Source organism: Pelophylax lessonae, assembly GCF_965119305.1.
Source record: "Pelophylax lessonae genome assembly, chromosome: 6".
Taxonomy (NCBI): Eukaryota; Metazoa; Chordata; class Amphibia; order Anura; family Ranidae; genus Pelophylax; species Pelophylax lessonae.
This window is the reverse complement of record NC_138773.1, coordinates 138,159,011-138,171,556: the sequence shown is the minus strand read 5'-3', so window position 1 is coordinate 138,171,556 and position 12,546 is coordinate 138,159,011. Positions and strand designations below refer to the sequence as shown.

General features: G+C 46.3%; 1 protein-coding gene across 2 annotated transcripts in view; it reads right to left on the bottom strand.

Moving 5' to 3' along the window:
- The window catches only part of GSPT1 (G1 to S phase transition 1), a 673,262-nt gene that overhangs the window by 208,006 nt on the left and 452,710 nt on the right, over positions 1–12,546 (bottom strand). For both annotated transcript variants that reach the window (XM_082261298.1, XM_082261299.1), the window contains one exon: positions 288–428. In XM_082261298.1, coding sequence (XP_082117424.1) covers positions 288–428 — 141 coding nt within the window. The remainder of the gene's footprint in view (positions 1–287; positions 429–12,546) is intronic.

Sequence of the window (12,546 nt, the reverse complement as noted above, 5' to 3'; positions counted from 1 at the left end):
TTGGTTGAGCCAGATGGACTTGTGTATTTTTTCAACCTGACTATGCATGTATGAACGCTGAATCCCATGCAATCATAAATCTTAAAAAGTCCAATGACGGAGATTTTCCCCCACTAAATATACATCCAAATTCCCTGAACATTACAAAGTCAGAATAATCGGGATAATAAACTGGGTATGTTAGATGCAAAGGAATGCCACTTCTAGTGTTGACCACAGGAAATGTGGAATAAAATAACTCCTTTAAACATGGGCATCAGAAATGCGAAATAACAGGTATTACTTACGTATACCACGAACAGCAATCAATTGGATCTTTCAAATTGGCGCCAGTGAGCCCTGAACATGGCATGAAGTGAATATCTTTTTTAGGATTGAAACCAACTTTCTTCAAGAACGGCACAAGCTTTTCTTTACATTCTTCATATCTAAAAATTAGTGATTGAGTTTACTTTTAGCGGTGTGGAAAAAGTTATCAGAAAAATGTACATCCTTTATATATGAAACAAAAAAAAAATTAACAGAAAAATGTTGAGGCTCTATTACAACCAGATTCAAACTATATTAGGATAAGCGTGGTTGCTATGGGTAGAAAGTACACATTTAAAGAATAACCATGAAATGCATTTAAAATGTCATAGGGGTTGAGTTCACTAAATGAACTGATGACCTAGCAAAGAATAAAAATATTTACTGTAAAGTGTACTTTTACAAATAATGTTAACCTGTGTTCACTTTGAATATCTATTCATTTGCTAGCTAAATTTAAAAAAAAAAAAAAAAAAAGAAAAACATTTTTTTAACATTTTAAGTCAGCATTCACTTTGCTAAGAACTACAACTGAAGAAAACAACCTGCTTTCTAAAGTGAATCTTCAGCTTGTACAGTTAAAGTGATGAAATTAAACCCTAAACTTTAAATTTGTATCTGAACATGTACCATTATAAAATCTATGTGTTTTTTGTTTTTAAGTAACATTAAAGCTTTTTTTTTGGCATCAAAACAACAAACATGTTATACTTACCTGCTTTGTGCAAAAGTTTTGCACACGGCAGCCCCGATCCTCCTCTTCTGGGGAGTAGAGAAGAGCACTTTCTATGGTGGCACGCATTTGGGCTCCTGAGACGCCTTGTCGGCACCTAGTGACACAGCCAGTGTGGCTGGGCCCTGCACCCCCAGCTCCCTCCTCACAGAATTTGACTGACAGTAGGAGCCAATAGCTGCCGCTGCTAAAAAAATAACGGTTCAGTGAGGGAGAGACTGGAGAGAGGTGCTGCTCTCGTGCACATCACTGGATTGAAATCAGGCTCAGTTAAGTGCTGGGAGGGCTGAGAGGTCACGTGCAGTACAGGTTTTTTACTTTAAAGCATAGAATGAATTAAACGATAAGGTCACTTTAGAGTGCTCAAAAGCACAATGGTAGTTCAATAAAGACTAAAACCTGACAGCCACAAAGGCTTGTATGTCATTGATTCACAGGGATCTGTGTGGGCATTCCCGAAGGTGAACTTATTCTTTAAGTTAAAAAACGCTAAGGCTTTAGAACCACCTTAAGCAGCGCTTTGGCTGTAAAAACCTGGGGATCCTGCCAGTTCCCTATTCTGAGTGGCAACACTATTGTGGGTAATGTGCTTGCTTCTGTGCTGCCACTCATTCTGCGCATGCTCCGAATGAAGGTGGGAACGGTTCAGGGACTTTGACTGGCAATGGAGCTTTTCCTCCTGGTTCTGCTGTATCACTACTGTCTAAAAACGGGTGGGCGGGGATTCCAGTGGTCATAGGATTGTTTGAGACATCTATTGGTAATTAATTTGTAAAACAAACCCATGAAGTAACACAGACTTACATAATGTTATTCATATTCAGATTTTTTTCGCATTTGAATGATAAGTGTATTCAAATTAAAAAATATAATTTTTGTAAGAACTTACCGTAAAATTATTTTCTCGGAGTCCTCTGACAGTCACCACCCAATGGTATTAACCTTCACTAATGGGTAATGGCGAACTCTGCAGGAGCAGGCTAGGCAGATAATTTAATAATCAGGTTAATACAAAAAACTTTTGTACCTCAGCACGCCACTAGGGGGCCATCCCACAGCCATTACCAGAACCCAATCTGATATTACTTCAGTTTCGTAGCAAGCAGTACCGGAAGGCAACAACCCCCAGATCAAAAAACCAGAGGGGTGGGGGCGGTGACTATCAGAGGGCTCAGAGAAAAGAATTTTACGGTAAGTTCTTACAAAAATTCTATTTTCTTACGTCCTCTGACAGTCGCCGCCCAATGGTATTCGCCTTCACTAATGGGACGTCCCAAAGCAGTGCAGGTATGAGGGATGGGAAAGCAACGCAACCAGATAAGAAGGCAACGCAAATAACAAGGCTAGTAACAACCTGAGCCCACAGTAAAAAATTGGAACAAACCCAGAAAAAACACCCCAACAAGGAAAGACATTAAAAACAATGTCCCCTCAAACAACTGCCGCACTCAAAACTCCGAAGATGCCAAAACGTCAAGTTTGTAAAACTTCGTCAAAGTGTGCACTGACGACCATGTCGCTGTCTTGCACACCTGAGCCACAGACGCCTGATGGCGGAAAAACCCACAAGGCACTAACGGCTCGAGTAGAATGAGCCTTTACCGGGAAAGGAGGAAACTGACCCTTGATGGAATAGGCCTGAACAATCGCCTGTCTAATCCATTTAGAAATGGTCGCCGCGCAGGCGGCCGGTCCCTTCCGAGGTCCCTTAGGAAGAACAAAAAGAATCAGACTGCCGAATCAACCCTGTGGCAGAAAGGTAGACCTTGACCGCCCGGACCACATCCAGAGAAAGCAAAGCAAACTCCTTAGGATGCTTGGGCCATGCGCACAGCGAAGGCAACATGATATCCACATTGAGGTGGAAGGAAGAAACCACGGTGGGAAGAAAAGATTGACGCAGAACCAGCTTATCTCTATGAATTACTAGATAAGGAGAGCTGCAGGACAAGGCAGCCAATTCAGACACTCTGCGAGCTGACGTGATGGCCACCAGAAAAGTAACTTTCTGTGAAAACACAGACCGAAACATCCCCCTGATGTTCTCGAAGAGAGCTTTATTGTAACACTGACAAAAAACAAATTCAGGTCCCCTGGAAGCAAGAGAGCTCCCCTCCGGGTGAGCCAAACACTGCACCTCTTGAATGAAGGTGCGGACCAAAGAAAGCAACGCCAAAAAGGTCGTTGAAACAAGACGGCCAAGGTCGACAACGGACCCTTGGCCTTAGTCAGCACAAGATGCTGATCCACGCCCTTCTGCAGGAACGCCAAGACCTTTGCCACCGAGAAGGAACAAGGGTAAAAACCATGCACTTCGCACCAAGCGATATACGCTTTCCAGGTGCTGCGAAAAAAAACTTCCTTGAAATGGCTTTGCAAGCCCCTTACAAGGAAAGGATGACAGCCTGAGGAAGACCTCTATCCCTCAAAACCTGGCTTTTAACCGCCATACCGACAAAGCCAGCAACTGTAAAAGCAGAATGGAAGATCGGTCCTCGAGACCGATCATCTCGCAGCGGAAGCCGCCATCGAGGTTCGACGGCCATCTAAACGACCGCGTACCAGGACCATCGAGGCCCGTCCGGGGCCACCAGAATGACTGACATCTGTTCCGACCCCAACCTGCGGAGGAACCTGGATAACAGTGGAATCGGAGGAAAGGCATACAGTAGCCGATGGCGGTGCCAAGGCACCACCAACGCGTCCGCGGCGTCTGGCAGAGGATCGCGAGCCCTGGCCAAGAACCTTACCACCACTTTGTGGAGACGGGACGCGAACAAATCCACGCCCAGGGTCCCCTACCAGGCGCACAGGAGGTGAACCCCCTCCGGATTTAGGGACCATTCCCCTCGCTCCAAAGTCTGGCGACATAGATAGTCCGCCTGCAAAATTTGGACACCCGGAAGGAGAACGGCCCGAGAAGAAAGGCAGAGAACGCAGGTACCTGCGATCCAGCCCAGGACAGAATCTAGGCCCCTTCCATGGCCACCCGGGCACTCCACGTGCCCCCTTGGTGATTGCTATAAGCCACAGCCATGGCATTGTCCATCTGTGCCCGCACCGGACACCCCTGAAGTTGAGGTGACCACCGGAACAGACAAAGCTTGAGCGCTCGGAGCTCCAAGATGTTGATCGTAGCGAAGTCTCCCCCACCGACCATGTCCCCTGGGCGCAAAACGTGCCCAGAACTCCTACCCAGCCCAACAGGCTGGCATCCGTGGTGACAACCGTCCATAATAGAGGTCTGAAGGACCGACCTTATGTCAAGGACAGTGGCCAGCGCCACCACAGAAGATCCGACCCGCATGACTGAAGGAAATACTCATTTCCAAGGACTGAGGTGTCCTGTCCCACTTGTCCAGGATCTCTGCTTGCAGAGACCTGGTGTGAAATTGAGCAAACGGAACTGCTTCGAAGGCCGAGGATCAGCCGTCCCCGAACCAGCATGCAAGGTTAAACACGACCTTACAAGAGGTCGTCCAGGCAACCGAGGATCGCAATGCCCCGTAAAAGCAACAAAGCTAGACCAGAGCCAACACCTTGGTGAAAACCCTGGGAGCCAAAGCGAAACCGAAAGGCAACACCACGAACTGGTAATGCTCCCCAGCCATCGCGAAGCGGAAGCAGCTCTGATGACCCTAGGGATGATGAAATAGGGATGAGGAGATACGCATCCTGAAAAGGCGATGGATGCAGCAATTCACCAGGCCTCAACGAGGCCATCACTGACCGGATGGATCCCATCCTGAACGTCCCGTACAAGGGGTTCAGGGACTACTAGTCCAGAATCGGACACACCGTGCCCTCTTTCCCGGGCACTGTGAACAGGTTGGAGTCAAAACCGCAAAAATGTTTTCCAAAAGAACAGGTACAATGACTCCGTGTGCAGGCAAACTGTGCACAGCCCCCATGAGATCTGAGACGATCAGGGGGCAGCTGAAGAATGGACGGGAGGAATCTGTCTGCGGGGCAAGATCAACTCCATCTCTCTGAATGAATTGGTTTGTGAACCCACCTGTCCTGAATGCCGGACAACCAGGGTTCCTGAAAAGAAAGCAGACGTTCCTCCCCCCCCCCCCTCAATGGGGAGAGCTTCCCTTTTAGGGAGAGGTTGACTGGGCCGCCGAACAAGACTGACCGGCGTTTTGCTTACTCGACCACGGCTCCTCGTGGCCACCTGTAAGACGGAAGGGTTTACCAATTCTCCTGCGTCCCAAAGGCACGAAGGCATTTATGTTGAATCTTGAAGGGGGGCCCCTTCCGCGTACGGAAGCGCTCTCCCTTGGTGACCTGGGGCAGATGAGTAATCTTACCTCCCATGAGCCCCGTAATCAATTCCTCTAGAGTTACCCCAAAAAGACGACCCCCCCTCATAGGGGACCTCAGACACCGTCTTTTAGGACGCGGGGTAAACCGACCAGCACTTTCACCAGGTAATGCAGTGGATCACAATCCCCACCGCCAACAACCGGGTGACCAACAGAGCCACGTCCAAAGCCGCGTCGCCCAGGAAGCTCGCAGTGTGGACAAGCTGATCCTGCTGCGAAGCCCCTTGCACCATGTCATGAGCGCCTGAGGGGCCAACACTGAGGCAAAACACAGGTTGCAACAGGGAACCCGCCACTAGATAAATGTGGCGGGCAGGCAAACGCTTCCACACGCCTATCAGCCGGATCCCTGAATACCGGGAATTCCCTACCGGCAAGGTGGACTTATTCAGCCTAGACACAGTGTGATCCCCTGCTTTGGGACACCGACCAACGTTCGTCTACCGCCTCCGAAAAACGGAGAGCGGGTGGAAAAAACGCTTAGGCACCACCAACATGCGCTAAATGCGCCGCCACTGGCCATTCACAATCTCATGAAAATCCACCGGGCAGGAAAAATGCCTGACTCGACAGTTTGGGGTCTGCGGAACTCACTTGACTGAGCTGGCTCATCGTTAAGATAGAGAGTTTGTTATGACGCCTATAAGAGCATCCATCGTAGCGCGTTCCCGTGCTACCGAGGAAGATTCCCCCCATTCCTCTCCCTCAACGTAGAGGACCGGGACCCCTCAGGGGGACCATTGTCCATGGCAACCAAATCGGGCTCAGAGTCAGAGGACTGGGAGAGCACAGGCTGTTTTTTATGGAGGAGCGTGCCAACATCAGCAGATTCACCTGGGACGCCAAAATCGCCAGAGCAGCAGATATGGGTGCCAGGGGAGAGGATTCAGGTGTACCCGAAGTCCCCGCCAGGTCTGCGGGGGATTTATTATAACGGGAGACCATTTTTGCCTTAAATGAAAAAAGGGACGCTGGCCCTTTAAATCTGTGCCCCCCCCCCCCCGCAATCTGCACCAACTGAAAGAGCCCCTTGAGAAAACACTAGCGAAAAAAATAATTTGATCGCAAAAAATGGCCAAGATACAAGCAAAAATCCCCAGCCTGTCAGCCCATTTTTCACAGGATGAAAATGAGGAAGAAGGAGGAAGTGACCTCACATCGCTAGAGGCCAGCCCTCGAGCCCAGAGAAAAAGGTGCATATTGAAAGTCAATGACAAAAGTCACAGGGAAAATGGCCGCTTGCCCTTACTAGGCATGTTGCCCACAGCCAAGATGGCGCCCGACCAGGAACAAGAGCAGAATTCTCACATGGCTGCTGTTATTACACAGAGCTTAGAATCTGCAAACCACTAAAGTGGCGGCCACTCCAAACGGCTGCAAAATAAATGCACCAAACACATTTCTGGCTATAAGCAGAGACCCCTCCACAGCATTCCCATGCAGCGCCCCCAACAGGGACAGGGGCAGGGAGGGGAGGGTAAAAAAAGACAACCGGCCAGAAGGGGGATCCTACAGTGGCCCTGCTATCCCCTAAGAGTGGGCCCACAACCCCCCAAACGTCCCCAGGGACAAGGGGGTTCAGTACTCACCAGTCCAGCAGCAGGCACCGATCAGAAACGGGAGACCTCCCACCCTAAGTGGGGGTGCCGTCGGCCATGAAGAAACGCTGGCAACACGCGGGCGATCCGGGTTGAGACATCCTCTGCGAAGCGCAGCTCCGCCGGCTCGTCCTCATATGGAGGGGCACTATCGTTGCGAGGCCTGGCCGTACCAGTAACCTGCAACGCTAGTTGGCAGGCTGGGACTCCATAAGGATCTATAATACCCAGTCCAAGGCCCAGCTCTGCAGTCACTTGTAGTTCTCCAGGAAAGGAATCCCTGACTAACTAGTGATAGTGAGAGAAAAAATCTATTGTGCATAGAAAAACACATGAATTCAGTAAAAAAAAACAAAGAAAACTGAGACAAAGTCCCAGTTCAGAACACCGAACCAGCTCCTGAGCTAGGTAGCTTAAAACTTAAGTAATATCAGATTGGGTTCTGGTAATGGCTGGGGGATGGCCCCCTGGAGGCGTGCTGAGGTACAAAAGTTTTTTTGTATTAACCTGATAATTATCTGTCTAGCCTGCTCCTGCAGAGTGCGCCTTTATCTATTAGTGAAGGCTAATACCATCGGGCGGCGACTGTCAGAGGGCGTAAGAGAAAAAAAAAAAAATATATATATAATATATATATATATATATATATATATATATATATATATATATACACACATATATACATACATACATACATACATATACAGGCGCATCTCCAAAAATTTGAAAATCAAAAAATGTATTTCAGTAATTCAAATCAAAAAGTATAACATATAGATTCATTACACACAGAGTAATATATTTTAAACATTGGTTTTTAATTTTGAGTGTGGGTTACGGCTAGCGAAAACCCAAAATTCAGAATCTCAGAAAATTTGAATATTGTTAAAGTTCAATGTTGTAGACTCATTGTGTCACACTCTAATCAGCTAATTTAGCCAAAAAAAACTTGTAAACGTTTCCCGAGCCTTTAAATGGTCTCAGTCTCGTTTCAGTGGGTTGCGCAAACATGGGAAAGATGGCTGAGTTGACAGTTGTTCAGAAGACAGTCATTGACACCCTCCACAAGGAGAGTAAATAACAAAAGGGCATTGCTAAAGAAGCTGGCTGTTCACAGTGTGCTGTATCCAATATATTAATGGAAAGTTTAAAGGAAAAAGTGTGGTAGAAAAAGGTGCACAAGCAATAGGGATCACCGTAGCCTTTGGGGGGAGATTCACAAGAGTGGACTACGGCTGGTGTCCGTGCTTCAAGAGCCACCACACACAGTTGTATTTAGGACATGGGCTACAACTGTTGTATTCCTTGTGTCAAACCACTCCTGAACCAAAGACGTCAGGAGCGTCTAACCTGGGCGAAAGGATTAAGGACTACTTACTCAGTGGTTCAAAGTGCTCATTTTGGATCAAGGAAATTTTGCATTTCATTTGGAAATCAAGGTCCCAGAGTCTGGAAGAAGGGTACAGAGGCACCAAATCCAAGTTGCATGAGGTCCAGTGTAAAGTTTCCACAGTCAGGGATTTGTGAAGCAAGGTGATCTGCTGGCGTTGTTCCACTGTGTTTTATCAAGTCAACACAGCCCTCTACAATGAAATTCTAGAGCTCTTCTTGCTTCCCTCTGTTGACCAGCTTTTTGGAGATTCTGATTTAATTTTCCAGCAAGACTTGGCACCTGCCCACACTACCAATATCTGGTTTTAATGATCATATCACTGTGCTTGATTGGCCAGCAAACTCGCCTGACCTAAACCTCAAAGAGAATATGTGGGGTATTGTCAAGAGGAAGAACAGACAGACCCAACAATGCAGACAAGCTCAAGTAGTGATCGGCCGATATAGTTTTTCGCTGCCGATAGTTTGCCGATCACATACCGGTTTCGGACGATATTGGCAGATCTTTTCACACATGTAAAAATTACCCAAAAAAAAAAAAAAAATTTGACACAAATCTCTTAATAAACATGTTAATCTTTATTAACATTTTTAACATTAAGAGCTCGTTCTTCACACCTTAACTGCATAAAAACTGATATGAAAACTTTAATTGCAGGGACATTTGCTTTGCATTTTACATCTGATTGTGCATTAATCCATTAAAAAAATGCTGCAGTGGACTCACACACTGCAATATGTTACTGCAATGCAGTCCGTGCAAAATTGCTAGAAAAAAAGCTAGGCAACAACAGCTACACAAAATACATATACACAGTGGATTGGATGGACTGGAGTCAGTGGAGGACTACCTCTGCAGTAAGGCACTGACTGCAACTAATGCAGTGCAGTCAGTGCTATACTGCTAAAAAAAAAAAAAAAAGCTAGGCAACAGCTAGACAATGGATTGGACTTTGCAGTAGGGCACTCACTGCAACTACAGCAGTCAGTGCAAAACTGCTAGAAAAAAAGCTAGGCAACAGCTAGACAGTGGATTGGAGTGGAGTCACTGGAGTGGACACTAATCTTTTCCTTCAATACTCCCAGTTAAGTAGAACAAAATTATACTGCAGTAAGCAAAACATTTCAGCATGTCCATGGTCACCTGTTAAAGGTCTTCTGTTTTTTTCATACAACGCTGCCACTTCATAAACATGCTCAGGAGTAGTGGACAGAGGAGCAGAGAGCGGCATCTTCTAGCATGAGAAGCAAGTCTTTTGTGGCGTGCCTCATTTTCTCTCCAACACTGAAGAGGAGCTCTTTGGTTTGACAGACCATCATTTGAAAGTTGGAGTGTGTTGTGTGCCATAATGACACAAAGGTCTTAAGTATCAGCAAGCCTCATTCATTTAGGCATGTTTGCTCCACCGTCTCTAAGTTGCGCAAGCATCACTTGGTCTCTTGATTCCCCATTCTTCAAGCATGCCTAGAACCATTTCTCTACTGTACTCAGCTGTGTGGGATCCTTGCATCATTTTTGTATTCAACACCAATAGCCTTTTTGGCCATCCGCTGTCAATGAAGTAGTATGTAAGAATCAGTAGTGACTCGGACTCTGTTTGTGACCAGCAGTCCGTCATGAATGAGAGTGAGTTGCCAGCATTCTCTGGTTAGCCTTTACTTTGTCAACTACCTTTTGGTGTAGCTTTGCCAGCATTTCGGTTCGATAATACTTCTCACTCTTCAGTGTGTAGCTTGGCTCAAGCATGGACATAAACCGCTTAAATCCTGAGTCAGAACCATTTTTTTTGGTTGAACCAGATGGACTTGTGTCTTTTTTCAACCCGACTAACAACCAGCCATTTACAATGGTTACATAATCAGTGACAATCTATGTACTTCAAATTAAATCCCGCGCTAATGGTGTATTAAATAAGTGAAAAAAAATGTGTCAAATACAAAAATGTGAATATATATATATATATATATATATATATATATATATATATATATATATATATACACACACATACATACACACGCACACACACAATTCTTTAAAAGAATAAATATTTTTATATATATATATATATATATATATATATATATATATAATAAGTACATGTGTGAAATGCAGCTGCTGCGACTCAGTAAACCAGCGTCCACCACCACTGTTACGGATTGCGATACCATATCTATATGTTTGCGAGTACGTTTTAAACCTTTTTTGGCAATAAATTTTATAATACATACTTCACTATGTGCGGTCCTTTTATCTTTTAACTGGTGTCTATGGAGGAGGATTTCACCTACTTCTATCTGAGGATATACAAGGATACCGAGTGACTGTCCATGAAAGGAGGCTTTGTGCAGCATATATTTTCAAGCTCTAAAAATCTGGCATTGCGGTGAGTGGGAAGCCAAGAGGGGTCACCATCACCTTGGAGCACCTTTAATATAGATTATTCTGCATTGGAGCACTTTATTTGGATATTTCACCAATTTTAAAAGGACTATTTATTTATTTTTGCATATATTATAATGATAATTTCACATTGAATGTTTGATGGCTATATGCTAGCGCTGTTTTAATTTTGGTTTTACAATCATCTATGTGATTACTCTGTCCAGCAGTTGGGATCATCCATCTGAATCTAGAGAGTGACATCTGTTTTTTTTTCACAAATATATCTGTTTCACAAATATATCTGTTATTGTTGCCTGGGATAGTAGAGGAGGTATTGAATCAAAATCACATTGATATTCGTTTTGCTTTTTTTGTGCTGCATGATACAATTCAAGATGAACTCATAGATGGGCCCAAAGATTTGACGTATTTTTGTTTTTTGCAGTTACTGATCCCATGCTTATGTTGTTTGTACATGTGTTGCACACTGCTGCTTTTTCTGGAGATGGTTGAGACAAGAAATAGTCCCAGACCACACTTTTACTCTCTCTCTCCTCATCAATCTCCATTTCAACTTGACACAAAAAAGATTATAAAGAAATGGCTTGCTGTAGTGGCTGCCGCTGCTGGCACAGGCACCCTGTTGTGGGTTGGTGGCCAACGCCTGGCAGTGTGGCTGGCTTGGTGTAACCCTGTTGTGGGTGGCTTGCTTGCCGGAACACTGTGGTGGCTGGCTTGCAGGAACACTGTGGTGGCTGGCTGGCTTGGTGACTAGTGTCACCTTGTTATTAGTGGCTGGCTTGGTGTCACCCTGTTATGGGTGGCTGGCTTGCAGGAACAGTGTGTGGTGGCTGGCTGGCTTGGTGTCACTCTGTTATGTGGTGGCCGCCTGGCTTGCTGGAACACTGTGGTGGGGGGGATGGCTTGGGGTCAGCCTATTGTGTGGGTGGCTGGCTTGGTGTCACTCACTCTGGCCTGTTTGTGGAGGGTAGCTGGAACACTGGTCACGTTGGCGGGTGGCTGGCTTGGTGTCATCTGGGTGGCTGGATGGAGGCTTGTTCGCTGGGCTGGCACCCTGTTGTGGTGGGTGGCTGAGGCCAGGGCATGTGGGTGGATGGATGGCTGGCATCGTGACCGGACTGCAGCTGGCTATAACACAAGGCTGTGTGAGGCGGTCTTAAGTGCAGCGCGGTGAAAATGGGGTCACGTACGGGTCACGCAGGTGTGGGAGGCGTTGTTAGAAGGCATAACGTGTGCACGCAACATACAGAATGATGGCACAAAAATATCGGCATTATCGGTAAATCAAAAAGCTGATTCCGATATATCGGGGATAGTGCATATCGACCCCCGATATATCGGTGTTACCAATAATCGGTCGATCTCTAAGCTCAAGGCCGTTACCAAAACCTCATCAGTGCCACGGGCTGATCGTCTCCATGCCACGCTGCATTGATGCAGTAAATCATGCAAAAGGAGCCCAGCTTAAGTATTGAGTGCATACTATGCTGTACATGGACATACATTTCAAGTAAGCCAACATTTCGTATTAAAGTTCCTGTGGCCAGCCAAGGTTCGGAAAAACAGCGCAGACGTCCCCCCACCCCAGAAATGGGTGAGGGCGCCCCTTCAGGTCGAGGCGGACTGGGCCGCCGTGCCCGTGTGGGCGGCTTTAAGCTTGCCCGCTCAAGGCTTCTTCTGGCCACCAGAGGCCTTGAAGGACTTACCCTTGTATTGTGCCTTGAAAAGCACGAAAGGACCCCTGGTTAGGTTTAAATGAATGGCCCCACTTACCGCGGA